The sequence below is a fragment of the Mandrillus leucophaeus genome, unplaced genomic scaffold (assembly GCF_000951045.1).
Source record: "Mandrillus leucophaeus isolate KB7577 unplaced genomic scaffold, Mleu.le_1.0 Scaffold502, whole genome shotgun sequence".
In the NCBI taxonomy this organism is placed as follows: Eukaryota; Metazoa; Chordata; class Mammalia; order Primates; family Cercopithecidae; genus Mandrillus; species Mandrillus leucophaeus.
The window spans coordinates 846083-864897 of record NW_012105388.1 but is presented as its reverse complement, the minus strand read 5'-3'; the positions used below and the strand labels follow the sequence as shown (position 1 = coordinate 864897).

Here is an 18815-nt window from a genome sequence, read left to right as displayed (position 1 = left end):
GTCCAGGCTGGAGTGCAGTGGCATTATCTCAGCTCACTGCAACCTCTGCCTCCCGGGTTCAAGCAATTCTCCTGTCTCAGCCTCCCGAGTAGCTGGGATTACAGGCATGCATCACCATGCCCAGCTAATTTTTGTATTTTGGTAGAAATGGGATTTCACCACGTTGGCCAGGCTGGTCCCAAACTCCTGAGCTCAGGTAACCCACCCATCTCAGCCTCCCAAAGTGCTGGAATTACAGGCATAAGCCATCACGCCTGGCCTGCAGGCTCCTCTTCTACCTACCCCTTAAGTGTTGCAATTTCTCCTGAACTTGCCCCTGGTATTTTTTTTTTTTTCTGACATTCCATGATTTCAACTAAAGTTTACCTTTAGGCCAGGCATTTTTCCATTCATGCACTGTAGTCATCTACGCAGCTTGCCATAATAAAATGCAGTAGATTGGATGGCTTAAACAACATTTATTTCTGACAGTTTTGGAGACTGAGAAGTCCAAGATTAAGGTACCAGCCAATTTGGTTCCTGGTGAGGACTCTCTTCTGGCTTGCAAACAGCTGCCTTTTTGCTGTGTTCTCACAGGGTGGAAAGAGAGGGATCTCCTACATCCCTTCTTACAAGGGCATGAATCCCATCATGAGGACTGCATTCTCATGATCTAATTACCTCCCAAAAGCTCATCTCCAAATGCTATTACATTGGGAGCTAAGGCTTCCACATATGAACACCAACATTCAGTCCATAACATACCCAACAGCCTAATAGGTATCTCTACTTGACTGTTACACAGACTCTTACAATGTCAACAGGTTTAAAACTGAACTCATTCTCTTACCTGCAATCCTGCTTCTTCTGGATTTTTCCTATAGGATGCCATTCTCCACTCAGTCACCCAAATCAGATATTTTTAAACTCATCCTGCACATATCCCCACCCCCGCCCCCACCACAGCCAAGCAAGACCTGTGATTTCTGCCCCCTAAAGATCTTCAAATCCGTCTCTTCTCCATGTTATTGCCATTGTCTTCACTCAAGCCCTCATATTTTCCACCTAGAGTATTGCTTTCTCTCATTCCTTCTGGATCTATCCTCCATACTATATCTAGAGTGAAATTTTAAAGGATGAAAATGTTTTGGTATTACCTGCTTTCTAGTCCCTCAAGATAAGATGCTGACTCTTCCTGGTCAGGTCCCTCCCACTTGCATTGCCTGACATGTAGTGGACTTCCTGCCTCTGTCCCTCTCTGCCCCGCCCCCACGCCTGGCCAAACCTGAGAGATTTTCTGATTCCACCTGGGCTTCTGGAGAGGCCCTGTCCAAACCTTCTGTGTCTGGGGCTTCTTAGTTCTCGTTATTAGGATCTCCAGGGATGGGAAGTAGATAAGCAGCCTTCTCCTGCAGCCTGTTCTCCTGTTTTGCTACCCTGTCACTACACTACTTCCTTTATCAGTATTTATGGAACACTTTCTCTGTGCCAGGGAAACATTTTTAGGAAACATGGATGAGACACAGCCTGGCCTCAAGTCTATAAGGGAAGATTGATGGCCAGGCACATCCAATATCATGTGCTAAGTGCACAGAGCACTGCAGGAGCCCAGCTTCTCCTGATCACTAACGGAAATTTCACCCTGCTTTGTCCTGTACAGGCATGGAGAACCAAATGCTTAGTTCCCAGCACACCCACCTACCAACCCTCTATCTCTCAGGCTAAGCCCCCAACCATCAAGATGGTCACTTCCAGGTGCAGGGTGTGGTAGAAAGCAGGCTGCTTCCAGTGCTCCCCGCCTACTGACTGACCAAGGGGCAGAAGAGCTTCCCCTTCCCTGCCCCCATTAGCTGCAGTCAGAACCATCTTTTCTGTTAAACACCTTTGCAGCCCTCCATAGGATTGTCTCCTCAGCTCCTGGAGTAGCCAGGAAGAAAACCAAGCCCACTGTTTACTTTCTACATGCCAGGCTTGTTTCCCTAGATGACTCGTGTAGGTTTGCATAGGAAAACTTGTTAGAACAGTTTGTTCTACAAGGCAGGCACTCAAATGACCGAGGCCCGCTTACCTGGGCTAGCTTCAGCACTGGGGCATCAGCTCTGTATCTCCTGCTTTACAGCCACCTGTTCCATTTTATAATTGGTGCGTGGTCTCTGAAAACTCATGAAAAATCTTATTTAAAGATAGCAGTAATTAACCTAATTGCAAATATAGAAAATGAAAATATTTCCTATGAAATGCCCAGGAGTTGCCAGATGTTTTTATAGAATCCCAGAAATAGGATCAAGGAAGGAAGATAAATAAGAAATAGCAGGCCTTTCATACACTGGTATGAAGCAGTATGCTGTGCCTGTGTTTAAATATTAAATAAAGGCATGGCCATTGTCTTCAGTGGAAAGGAAGAAATGTGGGAAGTGGAAAAATTGGATAAGGAAGCGTGGAAAAGCAGCCACCCCATCTCTCTCCTCCTCCCTGTGCCACTTCCTGCAGGCCTCTTCCGGGCTTCTGCTCTTGGTGAGAGGATCAGGCTCTGAGGGCTGGGAGATTGATAATGTGTTAAAATGCAGCCTCACATCTCCCTGCCTTATTCCTCAGTCATGGAACCCTACCTGTCCATCTAACTGAGCCTCTAATTCTGTCGTTGAAGAAACAGGGCCCAGAGAGTGAGTGAAGTGATTTGCTTCTTGTCCAGCAGTTCATTAGAAGCCCAACCTCCTCATTTCTGGACCCCCAGACCAGGGCTCTTTCCCTTGGCTGCTTCCATTCCTGAGCTGCAATGACATGGAGATGACCAGCATCCCTTTCTTCCAGTGTACCCTGTCAATATAGGCCTGTGTACTTGGCAAAACTTTTACATCCAGGCTGGAGGAAGTACCGCTTTTGTTTCTGGACTTTGAACAGATCCTAAGATGAGAACATCTTACTGGGCTAGAAATGCACTTTAAGGTACTTGAGTGAAAAGATGTGTGAAAGCCAGTGGCATCCCTAGGCTCGACATGCCTGAAAGCTCAAGTGTTAGGAAAGGAGGACTTTGTTCTTGGTGTTTTCATTCTCTCCCCTCCCTCCCGTGTTGTCCCTGCAGGCCGCCAGCTCACTGGAGCCGAGAGGGCCTCCACGGCCACTGCGGAGGAGACTGACATCGACGCGGTGGAGGTCCCACTCCCAGGGAATGACGTCCTGGAATTCAGCCGAGGAGTGACTGACCTAGATGCCGTAGGGAAGGAAGGAGGGTCCCACACAGGCTCCAAGGTAGGCAGGAGATGGCCCATCTGTGTGATCTGCACACGTGTGCCCTCAGGTCATCAGTCGCTTCCTAGCCCCTGCCGGCTCATCTTCGGAGTGAGACACTCCGTGGCACAGTGGCGGTGCCAGAGCACGCTTCACTGCCTTTCAGAGGGTCTGACTTCCAGAGGGTCTGGACACTAGGTGCTGCTGCAGGCCAGGATGCCATGGAGCTGATTCCTGACACACATTGCCCTCCCCAAATCCCACCAATATTTGATCTCCTACTCCCTGGCACCCTCTTCCCTTAACAGCATCTCATCTTTGCACAGTATTTTGCAAGGCTCACTCTGGCGCGCACACACACACACACACACACACACACACACACAGACTCCCCTGTGGCTTAGCTGATAGAGCAAAGTCAGTTTGGGCCCCCTCTGCCTGTAGTAGTGGTGGTGTACCTTTGGTAATTCCTGTAGATAGCACTATGGAGTCTGGAAATTGGCCCACTGAATGTTAGAAACTGAAAGACCACCTTAGTCATCATCAGCTCCAACCTAACATCATATAGGTGAGAAGACTGTGGCTTCTGGGGTTTCCTAATGTGATCCAATTAAGAAACTAAGAACTTGAGACCACATTCCAACCTGAAGCCAAACCTAATTAAAAATATTTTAAACCCAGAAGCAAAATTACTGACCAATAGCTCTACCCTTAGATTCCCAGGCAGTTTATATCATGGCACCTCTCTTTCTTCAACATTCATGTCTTATCTCACGTGGAGGTTTGGAGGGCAGTTCGGTTCTAAATTGTCTGCCTGGGGTTTCCTTTGGAACCAGATTGTCCTCTACAAGTGGAAATAGCCCTGTGTCACTGGGGGCCTTCCTTGTGTGTGTCTGAAGAAGTCCCCACAGCAGAACTGCCTGGAACAAAATGCCTTTCCCTGCTATTGAACTCGATGAATCGTAGAAGCCATCTTGGTAAAAATGTCCACAGGAGAGGGAGACAGAAGGAAAGGAGGGAAGGACACAGGAACTTCTTTCATCTAACAGGATCTCTCCAGATCATTATGTATTTTAGGATCCAAACTTCTTTGTTGATGGTTCTCACCAGAGGCAGTGGAGGGCAGGAGGTAGCCCCCTCACCTGGCCCCTTCTTCCAGGACCCAACTCCAAACTTCTCCCAACAAGGGAGAAGGAACATCTCAGACCCTGGAGGAGGGAGCCCTAAGGACACAGCGGAGTAGAGGATTGAAGCTGTCTCCTTCCTGTTATCATGGTAGGGTGGACGGAAGCTATGTTTTTCTAAAATAGATTCTTCTAAGTCTAGAACCTCAAGGAACTCAGTGACAGGGTATCATTGAAAGTGGTGGGCAAGAGATGGAGCAGTATCAGCCATCAGTCTCCCATCATGCGGGGTCAGTTACCGAGGTGTCCCCATATGATTTTTTGACTGTGTGGTATCAGCCCAGGCAGCTACACCATTTCCTTCCTGGGCCTCTACTCCCATTTTCATTGAAGATGCAGTGCTGTCAGCTTATGGGTTGTAAATGCACCAATTTACTCCTCCCAAGTGCATGCCAAAGAGAGGGAGGCCCCTCAAGATGGCTCCTGCCACTTGTCATGTCCTGTCTTCTCCTTCCGCTCCAGGTTTCGCACCCCCAGGAGCCCGTGCTGACAGCCTCACCCAGGATGCTGCTCCCTTCTTCTTCCTCGAAGCCTCCAGGCCTGGGCACAGAGACACCGCTGTCCACTCACCACCAGATGCAACTCCTCCAGCAGCTCCTCCAGCAGCAGCAGCAGCAGACGCAAGTGGCTGTGGCCCAGGTTCTCCTCAGCCTCCTCCCTACTTCGCAGGCTCCACTCTCATGGGCTTGATGCACCTTCCCTAGCAAGGGGCTCAGGACAGGTTTAAAATCTAGGGAGTCATAAGGAATTGCTCATGCTATTGAATCATTGCTTGTTGGGGAGCGGGAGCGGGATAGATGGGGGATGCAGTTGAAATGGAGAGGCACATTTTGGTTTCCCATGTATCCCCTGCTCTGAGCTGGGCTTGGCTGGCTTGGCTGAATGTTGTTAATGACTTGAACTGACCAAGGGAAAAGATGCACACAATTCCACCCTTCCTTTCCTGCCTTATTTTCCTGATGTTTGGGGCGGGAAAGTGATGCCTTTGGAGTCAGAACAGTTGTGGCTTTATGATACCACTCTTAAAACAGCTGAAAGTATGAATTTGTGTCAAACACCGTTGTAAAAAGACTACTACCCCTAGCATCCCAGTCTCCATGTCTATAATAAGTTTCCCAGTCTCCATTATGATCTACTTATTCCAGGCAGTATTTGATTGGAATTCATTATTGTAGGATTTAACTTACAGGAATTTAGGTATATTATTTGAGCCGTAATGAAAAGAATTGACTTAGATCTCAGAATCAAGGTGGTGTTTGTGCCCCAAAAAACTTGTTGGGCTGCTGCTACATTGTAGGGGAGGGTAAGCTGATTTCCCTTGCTGCTTTCAGCAGGGATTCCTCCTGTTTGCTTTCTATAGAGGGCGCTGTAGTCCACATCTTCCTTGGGACTTAGGAGTCTGAGCTTCCTCTCTACCAGGGTCACTCAGGGAATGGTGAAGACATTCATTCATACCCAAGGCTGAATCCTGAGGCGAGAGCCAGGGTCAGGGCCTGATGAGTACATGAAGATCTTAGGAGAGGGGGCAGTTGGGGCTTGAGAGAATTGGTAAAGGATCTGGAAAGGCAGCCTGCATCAACATTCTAAATTTGCTTGACCAGACTGTTGACCACTTAGGTTTTCTGCATTCTAGAATGGCGGGGAGCAGACTTCTCCAGGGAGCACTTATTGCTGTCTGTTATGTCTTCTGCTTACTCTTGTCCTGGCTCTTGAGTGGACTGAATCATTCAGACAGAGATATCCTTTCCACCTTTCCACCTTGAGGAGGCACGCGGCGACCTGGCCATGACAGGATCTGCTATGACTCAGGGTTTGAAGAAGACCTACTTGTAACACGGTCTCCTGACCTGGGCCTGAGGTGCGAGGCTCATGGATGACTTTTACATCCAGGTTTCAGGAGAGTAGAGTCAATGGGACACAGCTCTCAAGTTATTGGAGTCTTTTTAAAAAGTCTTACCATGAAACAGAAGGACATCTTGTGATGCTAGGAGGATTTGCAGGTGTTCAAAACAGCAACAGAGAGGGGGAATGTCATTAATGGCTTCTTATATTTGGAGAAAAAAATCATTTCTCTTTGTCAAATAAAAGAATCCATCTCCTATCATTATTGATGGCATGGCAGTCTGAGAATCCTCTCCCTAGCGTGATGGCTGACAGGAGCACAAAGACTAAGCACTCCAGCACGGGTCCATTCTCAGACTCATTTCATTTCCACAAGTTTCCCATTGAATACAGATCATAATACTTTTATTTTGTAGCGTATCAATTACCAAGTAATTATTATTTATGTAGGAGTGGGCTTGATACATATTCATGATATGATTTTATCAAGGAGGCATTTGAATTTGAAGTCACTGCCGAGTACTAGAGAGAAACTATTTGCAAATGTGTAATCCACACAAGAGTGTTGTGGTGGTGGAAGGAAGCATTCAGTCTACAAAGCAACAAGACATGTAGCTTATCACAGGTCTACCACAGTCAGGACGAAACCCTAAGAGTGGTTTTCTGGTATAGAATCAAGTGTCAGTCTCCATGGGAAATCCTGCCCTGGCCCTGTTTTAATTGCGTCTCTCCTAGAAGACAATGAATCTAGGGGAAGGAAACAGTGTGGTATTAGGGATTTGCTTCCTGAGCCTCTCTCAGTTCTAGACATGTCCGCAGGCTGAGCACCCTTAGCCTCTCACTCACTTGGAATCTGTTGAATATAGTTGCCCTGCTTGACTCTCTGTACAAGCAGTGTGGTGATCAAAAGGCCACTATAGTGCGTCTGTGTCCCACAGTGGTGAGATGACTTTAGGGAGAGTCTTAGGCTACCAAAATCGTCAGATAGGACAGGACCTTGGGGTCATCTGATAGGTTCTTGAACATACTCCTGTACCTCTGTCTGCCATGCCTATCTGTCTCTGACTACCTTCTTTCTGTTCGCATCTTGCTTTTGCTGTCCAGGAGCACAGCAGGGATATTGTACCTTTCCGCTGGCTTTCAGCTCCCCTGTCCTGCAGACGGATTTGGTCCTAAACTGACCTTCAGTTAGAGGTTTCTCTTCACACTGCTCTTTCTTCCACTTTCTTTGTAGTGTTTAATCCAAGGGCTTTTTATTAGTGTCTATATCCTTGGGTAAAAGCAATTATGTAAGATGTAGCCGGACTAATAGGTGTCTTGGTGTCTTTCACACATTTGAAATAGACCAAGTATAGCAAGCTTGGTTTCTCTGCACCGGTGGGGCTGATTTCAGTTTCCAGCACGAGGTCAGCTCTTACTTGTTCTGTCAAACTCTGTTGCCACCAAACTGCAAGGCTTCTGTCTGTCTTTATTAAACTACCAGCAGTCCCCAGAATTCCAATGAGTAAAACTGTGACCTCAGCCTTTCAGGTGGGAATAGTTTTCTCGGAGAGCATCCAAATCCTCCTGTGTTGTTCCTGGGTAAAAATCTCAGGATAAAGACAGTTTCTTGCAGACAAATGTACCCTTGAGGTCACTTGTTGCACTATTTATGTTCCCCCACCCCCACCTCCCATTTCTTTCCACAGGCCAGTCTAGTTCTGCTGTTGCCATGGGGACCAGGCTTAGGTCTCCTTCACAGTGTCCTGATTTGGTTTAAGACCGCAAGACCTCTCCCAGCCTCACCCTAAATTAGTTCTGAGCTGGTCTCGAAGGGGCCCGCCCTGACCTTAAAGGTATATGGGCAAAGGTGGTATTCAGCTGACTCTTAAGTATTTCCAGGTTAGACCTCAGTGTGTAAATAGTGAATACCCAAGTCCCTCTGACCACTCTTCCAACCCAGCATGAGGCTTGCCTGGCTGCACTAGCTTCCTGCTTTTAGGTGGACCAGAAGTTCAAGGGTGTGAATGAGAGTATAGCTAAGCCTCAAATCGAAGCTGGGATGTAGCTGGCACCTGCATGGCCGTGGGCTGGGCCGACATAGTCTCAGAACTGATCTGGGCACTGTGGCTGATCGGCAAGAGTTAAGTAGGCCAGGTCTGTTCACAGTTTGCCAATTCCCAGCCTTGTTCATGAGGAAAGTGTTAGTACAGTTCAGTATTGCTATTTAAAGATTTCTCCTCTACCTGCTGCCACTTCCGCTTGTTCAGGAACAAGGAATTGGTTATTTATGCTTCGCAATCATGTATGCTGTAGTTAGAGGAACAGTGCTAACAAAACTCCGCATCCCCACCCGAGGCCCTCTATTTAGCATCTGTCCCTGTGGCTTCTCCCAGTCCCCAGAACCCTGGTGTGCACTGCCCAAGTCCTTGCCATGTGCATGCTGAGACAGCGGCACCTGCCTCTGCTTCTGTGTCCAGTGTGTGGGGGGGGCAAATTGCTCTGGTTCTCTCCACTGCCATTTCCATGTGCTTGCTACTCCCTAACTTCAGCCTGGCCCTGCCCTCACTTCTGATGGAGGAGCTGGAGTCCAGGCAAGTAAGCTGGAGAGTGAGGGGGCCAATGGTCTGGTGTGGCTGGGTGGGTTGAGGGTGGGTTTCAGAGTCTGGGGAAGCAGTGTAGAGCTGGAGGGTGCAGGGCTGAACTTTTGTGTGTCATGATGAGGCCAGAGTGCAGAGCTGGACATCTGAGCCCTGGCACTCCAGGCATGGCCTTAGTGTCACATCACTCTGTGCCACATCACTAACTTAGTATGCAAGTACAACATTCATTGCCAAAGACAACACACTTCTGCAAAGGAGACACTAATTTGTACCTTTCCAGAAAGAAATATGGTCTACTTTTATGAAAGGGGTTTAATTCTTTGAAAGAAAAGCGTGCTAAATCCAAAAAACATCCCATCTGGTGGGGAGGAGGTGGTGGTCTCTGCCCCTGTTGTATGAATGGGGAAACAAAGCACAGAGGGCTGTAGCAGACTGCCCAAACCAAGGCTTCACATAACGCTGCCTCATTTCAGTGCTTCAAGTTCAAGCCTACATAGTTATAAAACACTGCGCCTCAAAGTTAAAAGAAGTCCAGGCCATTTTGTCTCAGTGTGGCCTGATTTGGGCTCTCCTGCAGCACAGCCTGCCACAGCATGGGGTTTGAGCCTTATGCCCAGTACCACTTTTGACAGCTGCAGAAGCAGAGGGCTCATTAGTGCTAGCTCAGGCAGTGGCAGCAGCGAGTGCTCACATAGTCGCAGGGCTTGAAAATACCTGAAATAGTATAACTGGTTTTACAGAGGTAAAACGCCCATTTAATCTGGTACAAGGAGCATTTTCTCATGGCACTTAGTGCCAGTGGATCTGCGATGGGAAGCAATTAATTCAAGGGTCTTCTTTTAGGTATTGCTGGTACTCCACCATTGGTACTTGGGTACCTGCAAAACAAGCTTTCAAGTTTTTTCCTGGCTTCTGTAAGAGGGGACTCTTCCTTCACCCTCAATTCTAATTCTCTGACTTCACAGTGGGGAACTGAGCCATTAACAAATTCCCTCTAGTACTGACCACGATGTCAACCTGGATGTGGAATTATCAACTGTCTGATCCTCAAGTCAGTCCTATTGGTTGACAGATGGAGAAACTGAGGTCTGGAGAGGAGTGAGTTATCTACAGTTGCCTAGGGAGTACCCAACAGACAAGCACTCCAGCTTCTGGTCTGGTGCATTTGAATGGCCTGTCCTGTTGGGATGTTCAGATTGGGAAGCAGGAAACTGACTCTGGGCTGGGTGCAGTGGCTCACACCTGTAATCCCAGCACTTTGGGAGGCCAAGGCAGGTGGATCACTTGAGGTCAGGAGTTCAAGACCAGCCCAGCCAACATGGGGAAACCCCGTCTCTACTAAAAATACAAAAATTAGCCAGGTGTGGTGGCAGGCACTGGTAATTCCAGCTATTTGGGAGGATGAGGCAGGAGAATTGCTTGAACCCAGGAGGCAGAGGTTGCAGTGAGCTGAGATCGCACCACTGCACTCCAGCCTGTGTGACAGAGTGAGTCTCAAAAAAAAAAAAAAAAGAAAGAAAGAAAGAAAGAAAAGAAACTGACACTGCAGTATGTGTGCAGAGAGCCCTCAATAAGTGCCAGTTAGAGATATGCAGGATTCTCTGCTTTCTTTGTTTATAATCACCAAAAAACTTTGTTCCACATTTCTCTCTGTTTGGTTTGGTTCCAAAGAAAATGGAAGATGAATAATTTAGTAATTTTATTTGCTCAGTAGGTTCCTTTCGATGACATTCTTTGTTGGGATAAGTAACGGTACTCATAAGTGCAAGATTAAGCTTACCCTTCTCTGAGGCTTATCTGTGGGCTTCCCACAGCAGTTGTCCTGTTCCTTAGAACCAAATAGATTTGGGGGATCCCAAGCTGAAATTTCTCCATGCCTCCCTTTCCAAGGAGGAGAAAACCTTAATAGCCACCCATCGTCTGACATCCAGATTAAAATATTATTGACATTTCTTTCCCTGTTGAGTGGATATAGGAAGAAACAAACTCAGTTTCTTCCTGCTATACTGTCACAACATACTTCTATGACCAAATGTATGGGACTTTTTCCCACACACCAAGCAAGCAAGCAGTTCTGCAGAGGACACGCAGTGTCCTCTAACTCAGTTTGATTCTGATACTATCGACCTGGAAACAGCATCAGATCCTACAGTTTGAGGGCTCAATCCTGCAAGACTTTCCCCCATTTCAGACACCAATTACAAGTAATAGTTTGTCACCTGCACCTCTGACCAATTGGCTATAAATTGGTGTTCCCTCTACCCTCTTCTTGGACTCAACTGATTTGCTAGAGCAACTCACAGAACTCAGGGAAACACCTACATTTACTGGTTTACTTTAAAGGATATTATAAGGGATACCAATGAACACCAGATGGAAGACATGCATAGAAGGGCAGCTAGAGCTCCCATGCCCTCCCCAGGTGCACCACCCTCCAGGAACCTCCAAATGTTCAACCTGGCAGCTCCCCCAATCCAGTCCTTCTGAGTTTTTAATGGAGGCTTTATTATGTAGGCATGATTGATTACATCACTGGCCACTGATGATTAGTTTAACTTTTAGCCCCTCCCCTCCTAGAGGTTAGAGCGTGGGACTGAAAAGTCCCAACCCTCTAATCATACCTTGGTCTTTCCTGTGACCAGCCCCCATCCTGAAGCTTCCAGGGGGTCCCCAACCACTAATCATCTAATAAGCATACAAAAAACTTTCTTACCACTCTGGATATCTCAAGGTTTGGGGAGCTATATGTCAGGAAACAGGGATGAAGACCAAACATGTATTTCACTGTATCACACCTGTTCTCACCCCTCCCCAGATCTTTTCTCAATTAATATGAGACAAAAAAATGAGTCTGACTTCTAGACCAAAATGTCTTCTGTCCTTAGCAGCTTTATGGAGGACAGATTTACTTTAAATTCCTTAGGCATTATGCCCCTATGGCTCCACTCAATTAGAAACAGGGTCAATGGCAAGGTCAGGGCCTCCAATCTGGGCAAGAGGGAGGCAGCCACTGTATCCACAAGTGTAATTCTCTGAGTGCTGGTTGCTGGGAGGGGCATGCCCTGGGCCAGCAGGTCACTTGGCCAGGGGTGGCCAACTGTGAGGTTAGTACTGCCCTTTACTCCCTAAAAAAACTGTGAATCTCTTCAGAGCAAACTCCTCTTCAGAAATTTGAGCATTTGTTTTCTGAGCAAGAGAATCAGCTAATGCTTTCGACTCCCCATCCATCTTCCTGCATCCTCGTCACACCTCTCCTGCCCCCAGTCACCTGGCTCTGTCTTTACCCACACCATGGTTTTGGTACAAGAACACCCTTTTCCACATAAGCTACATTGATTCAGGCCATAAAAATTCATTAGTTCCCTTTCTTCGGGAGCTTTCTGAAACCCTCCCTGGAGAACCCTTTATTCACTTCTTTGCACAAGAATCACATATGTGTGAACACTAGTATTGGCCTTCTAACTCAGTTTCTTCAAACCAGGGTCCTGGTCTGGTTGCCCCTGTCTCCTCCCACTGAGTTTCATCTCCACATAAGGATTGCTCACCAAGAACAGAGATGTTGACACCACTGGGCCTCAAGCATGCTGAATGCATCGCTGCTGGCTGCTCTGCCATGAGAACGTTGGAAATTGATGAGGGTGCCACAAACTGTTCACCTCAGCCCTTCTGGGCTGGTTGGAGGAGGCCCTCTCATGAGTCAGTCAGCAAATGTTTAACCCCTACCAGGTGGTCCTGGTGGTATGTGGTATGAATCATGGTCCTAGATGTCTGCCATGGCAAATAAAAAGGGAAGACAGGGAAAGAAGCTGCCACCTACAGAGTGGCTAGATGACAGCTGCATCACTAATTTAAAAAGCCATGTGTAGTGCTTCCTATTTCTCACTACTTTTGGGTGAGTGGGGGAGGGAGAAAGATTATATGGGCTTCGTTGTGACACTGTTCTTAGCCAGTGGGTCAATAGATCAGTTTTGGTTTTGTTTTTTAGAAGACGGGATGAGAAAAGAGTGTGCCCCCTTCCACCTCCAACGTGGCATATGCCATACTAGGTGCTGAAGGAGTTCTCTAAGCAGGGATGGAGCACTGTGCGTGTGTGTGTGTGTGTATGTGGTGGGGGCTGGGGGTCGATGGCTCTTTCCTGCTTCTTGCCCTTGGTATGGGGCCCAGAGTGGTACCTTAGTGATACATCATGGCCCTCCCTTGGGACACACAGCTTCACAGGGTCAGTGAACCCACTCCTTTCGGCTCCTCCTCTGGAATGATAAGCCCAGATGCCCATTCTGCCATTTGGAGCTCTTTGGAAAAGAGATCCAAAGCCCGGGAAGGTGCTGCTAAGCTGGTCTGGGAAGGGCTTTTGCAGGGCACCGGCGGGCAGAAGGCAGGCATCCCAAAGGGCTTCTTCTTGAACTGAATGTGGAGGGCATCTCTGGTCCCGGCTGTCTGGCAGCGACTCTCATGTGCATTCATGTCCCTCTCTTCTCTCTGTCCTGTCTTCTCTGCTGCTGCCTCTTTTCTGCAGGTACACTTGCTGAAGGACCAGTTGGCTGCTGAGGCTGCGGCGCGGCTGGAGGCCCAGGCTCGCGTGCACCAGCTTTTGCTGCAGAACAAGGACATGCTCCAGCACATCTCCCTGCTGGTCAAGCAGGTGCAAGAGCTGGAGCTGAAGCTGTCAGGACAGAACGCCAGTAAGCCAGTGCCCTCCCCAGCCCCGCTTCCTCTGTGAAGGCTCTGGAAAGAGTGTTACTTTCCTCAAGTTTTTGGTGGTGCTTTCTTGGACCCCTGACCTGCCCCTATATTCCAGCAGAAAACATAGGCAGCTTTGTTTCCCCATTAGTATACTTAATGAATTACAGAATCGCATGCCCAAAGGAGATCTCGGGTGCCTTCTAATCCAGGCCCAGGGCTGGACTTTGAATGTCCCCGGAGTCACTGCTATGTGCTCATTCAGTCTCTATTTGATAGGGGCTCAGGTACTCTATGTCCTAGGGCAGCCCATTTCTTTCTCAGAGAGCTTTTGCAACCACCATACAGTATACTCGGCACCTATTGGGTGTCATGGTCTCTGTGAGCTCTGTGGGAGACAGCAAATTGTTTCTTAGTTTACTATTCTGCACTATGTATTTCAAAACTCTGTCACATAGAAAAAGCTGGGAGCAGTATATCTGTTCAGTGGGTAAGGCAGTGGAATCACTGGCTGCACAGCTTTGCTGGACAATGGCAGAGGTTGCCTGGCCCCTACTTGAGAGGCTTTCTCTACGCTCAGCACCCCCAGACTGGACTGGACAGCTGTAGATTGCAACACATTTTCACGCCTTCCTCTTGAGCCTTTCTGTGGGTTGTATGCATGCTCAGGGTGTGTGTGGGCTGTGGACCAGCAAATACCCATTGACCACACATTGTGCTAGAAACTGATAGAATTTTTTGCATGTGAGATCATTTAATCCCTGTAGTTCGGCTGCAGAAAAATGGGATGCCATTTTACAGATGAGGTAACAGATTCAGGGAGGTTAAGTAATTAGCTCAAGGTTACAGGCCTAGCAAGGAGCAGAGTCAAGATTCAAACCTAGATCTGATTGCAAAACTTTGTTCCAGCTATACCAGTGGTTCCCCCAAACTATCCCGTGAGCTCTTTTAAAAATACATCTTACTGGGTCCAACCTACAGAGATCCTACATCATTGGGTCTGGGACTGGTCTGGGAGCCTGTATTTTTAAAGTAACCCAGAGGTATGGATTGGAAACCTTCACCACTCTGGAAGCCTCTCTGGATTTTCCAGATTATTCATTGAAACTCTGCTCTATCCTAATTAATGCTTATTTATATGATTGTACTAAAGGTTACCACAGGCTTCTAACATGGTTCTCTCAATTGGTACCTTTTTCCTACCACTAACACTATTCAGAGCCTTTAGTGGCTTCCAGAACCATCATAAGGTTCTCATGTCCCCGCCTTTACCACCTCCCAAAGCTCCTCCCCTCCAGCGAGGTGTGTCTGGAGCTATGTGGGGGCGCCAGGAAGGGGTGAAGAGTTAAGCGATCCAAAGCCCAGGAAGGTGCTGCTAAGCTGGTCTGGGAAGGGCTTTTGCAGGGCACCGGCGGGCAGAAGGCAGGCATCCCAAATCAGAAGGCGGGCATCCCAAATCAGCAACCTTGCCTAACGCTGCCCCTCTGCTACCTCTTGTCTCCCCTGCAGTGGGCTCCCAGGACAGCTTGCTGGAGATCACCTTCCGCTCTGGAGCCCTGCCCGTGCTCTGTGACCCCACGACCCCTAAGCCGGAGGACCTGCATTCGCCGCCGCTGGGCGCGGGCTTGGCTGACTTTGCCCACCCTGCGGGCAGCCCCTTAGGTAGGCGCGACTGCTTGGTGAAGCTGGAGTGCTTTCGCTTTCTCCCGCCCGAGGACACCCCGCCCCCAGCACAGGGCGAGGCGCTCCTGGGCGGTCTGGAGCTCATCAAGTTCCGAGAGTCAGGCATCGCCTCGGAGTACGAGTCCAACACGGACGAGAGCGAGGAGCGCGACTCGTGGTCCCAGGAGGAGCTGCCGCGCCTGCTGAATGTCCTGCAGAGGCAGGAGCTGGGTGACGGCCTGGATGATGAGATCGCCGTGTAGGTGCCGAGGGCGAGGAGATGGAGGCGGCGGCGTGGCTGGAGGGGCCGTGTCTGGCTGCTGCCCGGGTAGGGGATGCCCAGTGAATGCGCGCTGCCGAGGAAAATGCCAGCCAGGGCCCGGGAGAGTGTGAGGTTTCAGGAAAGGATTGAGATTCTGCTTTGGAGGGTAAAGTGGGGAAGAAATCGGATTCCCAGAGGTGAATCAGCTCCTCTCCTACTTGTGACTAGAGGGTGATGGAGGTAGGGCCTTCCAGAGCCCATGGCTTCAGGAAAGGGTCTCTCTCCAGGACTGCCAGGCTGCTGGAGGACCTGCCCCTACCTGCTGCATCGTCAGGCTCCCACGCTTTGTCCGTGATGCCCCTGTACCCCCTCACTCTCCCCATCTCCATGGTCCCGACCATGAAGGGAAGCCATCCGTACCTTCTCAGGTACTTTGTTTCGGATATCAGGATGCTATGAGTTGCCTAACCCTCCCCCTACCTTTATGAGAGGAATTCCTTCTCCAGGCCCTTGCTGAGATTGTGGAGATTGAGTGATCTGGGCTACAAAAGCCAGGCTAGTCCTTGTAGTGTGAGCATGGAATTGGAATGTGTCACAGTGGATAATCTTTTAGAGGAACTGAATCCAAACGTTTTCTCCAGCCGGACATTGAATGTTGCTTCAAAAGGAGCCTTGAAGCTTTAACATGGTTCAGGCCCTTGGTGTGAGAGCCCAGGGGGGAGGACAGCTTGTTTGCTGCTCCAGGTCACTTAGATCTGATTCTTGTTTTGAAAGCCCTGCCCTGCCCACCTCCTGCTTGTAGCCCAGCCCATCTAAATGGAAGCTGGGAAGTGCCCCTCACCTCCCCTGTGTCCTGTCCAGCTAAAGCTTTTGCAGCACTTTACCTCTCTGAAAGCCCCAGAGGACCAGAGTCCCCAGCCTTACCTCTCAACCTGTCCCCTCCACTGGGTAGTGGTGGTCAGTTTTTACTGCAAAAAAAAAAAAAAAAAAGAAAAGAAAAAAGAGAAAGAAAAAAAAAAAGTGAATGCAGGCTGATAGCTGAGACTGTGAGACTGTTTTTGTCCACTTTTCTGAATCACTGCCACTTGGGTCAGGGACTGCAGCCATTGCCACCCTTGGCCCATCTCTCTGGGTGCGTGCCTTGAGCACACCTGTAAAAAGTGCCATGTGCAATTGTCTTATCTTTCATGATCTAGGCTTTGCCTAGGGATCACCACTCCTTAATGGGCTGACTGGGGCAATGAGGGAAAGCTCCTTTGCTCCTGTAAGGCCGTAAGTGGCTGTTAACAGATTTTCAAATGCCTGAAGAGATTGCTGAGACCTGCTAGAGTCATATGTTTGGGGAATTAAGTCTTCATCCTAGACAACAAGCTACAGATGCAAACTGCAGTATTTTTGGAGGGTCAATCGGCAAGGATATGATTGTCCCAAAATGGAGTTCATCGATCCTAGCTTTGCTTTAGAATGTATATAAATAAAAGTGCAGTCCTCTTCTAATGGCCACAGTTGGTTTAGCCCAGAAAGTCCAAATTAAAGGAAATAAATTCAGTTTTATGTTAGCCTTCCTTGGTGCATCAGGGTGTCAGTGGAAATAGGATGGGGTGGGATGTGTGTGTGTTTTGTGTGTGTGTGTACACATGTGTTTATATATACATGTGTGAGGGAAGGTGTGTACCTATATGTAGGATTGTGACCAGACAGAAAAGAGTGGGAATCTCCAGGGTGTTTGAATCAGCAACAGATTTGTGTTTTCTAACATGCATTTAGTTGGAGAGGCATGGTTCTGTTTGTTTTGTTTTGATCTAATTTGCCATTGGAAATAGGTACAGGTACACAGAGAAGGAAGAACTAGAAAAGTGAAATCCATGAAACTAAATGAGCAGCTGTCAGGAATCCAGTGTGACTGAGCCTACCTAGCTTATTAAATCTAACCCAGGGTTCCTTGAGTCCAAGACCGCTTCGATTATTAAGATTTTGAATGTTCAGAGGGGTGAAAAGTCTGTTTTCTGGACGTAAGCAGGAGCTGAGGATAAAGCCAGAGGCCAGTGGATTAGGTGTGTGGAATGTGGATGGAGAGGGCTTGTGTGGGATGTGGCCAGGGAGCAAGTGAGGAAGGCCATTTCTAAATGGTCTGTAAAAACTTAAAGATTGGATAGACAAAAGGAAATGGAGAGATTAAAAAATTGGGGAAACTAGTTATCTGTGTTGCTGACTTTGGGACCCATCCAAGACTCTTGCCCTTGGGGTGTTCCATGGTGGTTTCTTCCTGCCTGGGCCCCACCCTTTCCCCAGTTCAGGCCCTCCCTGAAGGACTAGTTTGTATATTGGCATCCTCCCTAGTGGGACCCAAACCAGTGCACACTTGGTGTGTGGAGATGGGAGACAAAGGACAGATCTAGGAGCCTTGAAGGATCACCAGCCACCAACCCTCCATCAGGGCCAACTGGGCAGGAAAGGGAACATTGCAGACCTGATTTCCCAACGATGTCACCCTGTCCTCCCTCCTTGCTTCTTGCTCTGCTAACTCAACTCTGCCTTCCTCTTTTTCATTCTTCTACTCTGCCCTATATGGAGGACAAATGGACACCAGGGGTGCTGACCTTATTGGTGCCTGCCCCAGCCTGCCCCAGGTGCCAGCAGGCTCTCGTGCACAGGAGTCTCCCACAGTTATGGAGCCAGGAAAGAATTTCTCCACACTGGATGGACTGTATATTGGGATTAAAAATTATATTCCTTATATTCCTGCTTATATCAATGCTCTCTCTGTAAAACCTCTTCCTAGCCTCATTTCTCTCAATGGATCTTGTTTAGGAGTTGTATTCCTTTTATTTACTCTTTGCTTGACTGCTTCCTCCTAACCCTCTACCTGCTAGCCCTCTACTTCCTAAAGCTGTGTGTCATTAACTCTGTTGGATCAACTCTCTGGGAAAAGATTCTGTTAATGTAAGTGCACTTACTCCCTGGATGTTGTCACTAGTCTAGTGGCTTTTGCTAAATAAATCTTTCTTATTTCTAAAAGCTTTTCCATTGTATTTTCTTGCTGCTTCTATTGTACCTGCTCCTTCTCTCCCCCTCACTTCCACCCCACTTCCCAAGCCAAGTGGCATCAGCTCTGTGACATGGTTCCCAAAGGTATGGGATTGAGGAAGGATTCACAAGTTCCCTGTAGGAGGAGAGGAAGATGGTGGCTTCATTTGCACTTTATATAGATCAGCCCTGCGGGATCAGAGGTATCAGTGGTTCTTAACTAGGGATGATTTTGCCTCACCAGGGGACATCTGACAATGTCTAGAAATGTTTTTCGTTGTCACAAAGCTACTGGCATGTAGTGAGTGAAGCCAGGGATACTGATCAATATCCTACAATGCACAGGACAGCCCCCCACAACAAAGAATC

The 18815-nt window shown here is 48.3% G+C and overlaps 1 protein-coding gene across 3 annotated transcripts in view; it reads left to right on the top strand.

Moving 5' to 3' along the window:
• Positions 1-18815, top strand: part of LOC105551000 (carboxyl-terminal PDZ ligand of neuronal nitric oxide synthase protein) — a 336582-nt gene that overhangs the window by 300784 nt on the left and 16983 nt on the right. For 2 of the 3 annotated variants that reach the window (XM_011996099.1, XM_011996098.1), the window contains exons 7-10: positions 3062-3228; positions 4854-5030; positions 13332-13497; positions 15005-18437. In XM_011996099.1, the coding sequence (XP_011851489.1) occupies positions 3062-3228; positions 4854-5030; positions 13332-13497; positions 15005-15420 (926 nt within the window). In that variant the 3' untranslated portion in view covers positions 15421-18437. Of the gene's footprint in view, positions 1-3061; positions 3229-4853; positions 5031-13331; positions 13498-15004; positions 18438-18815 lie in introns of those variants that run through there. The other variant, XM_011996100.1, reaches the window with a different exon arrangement.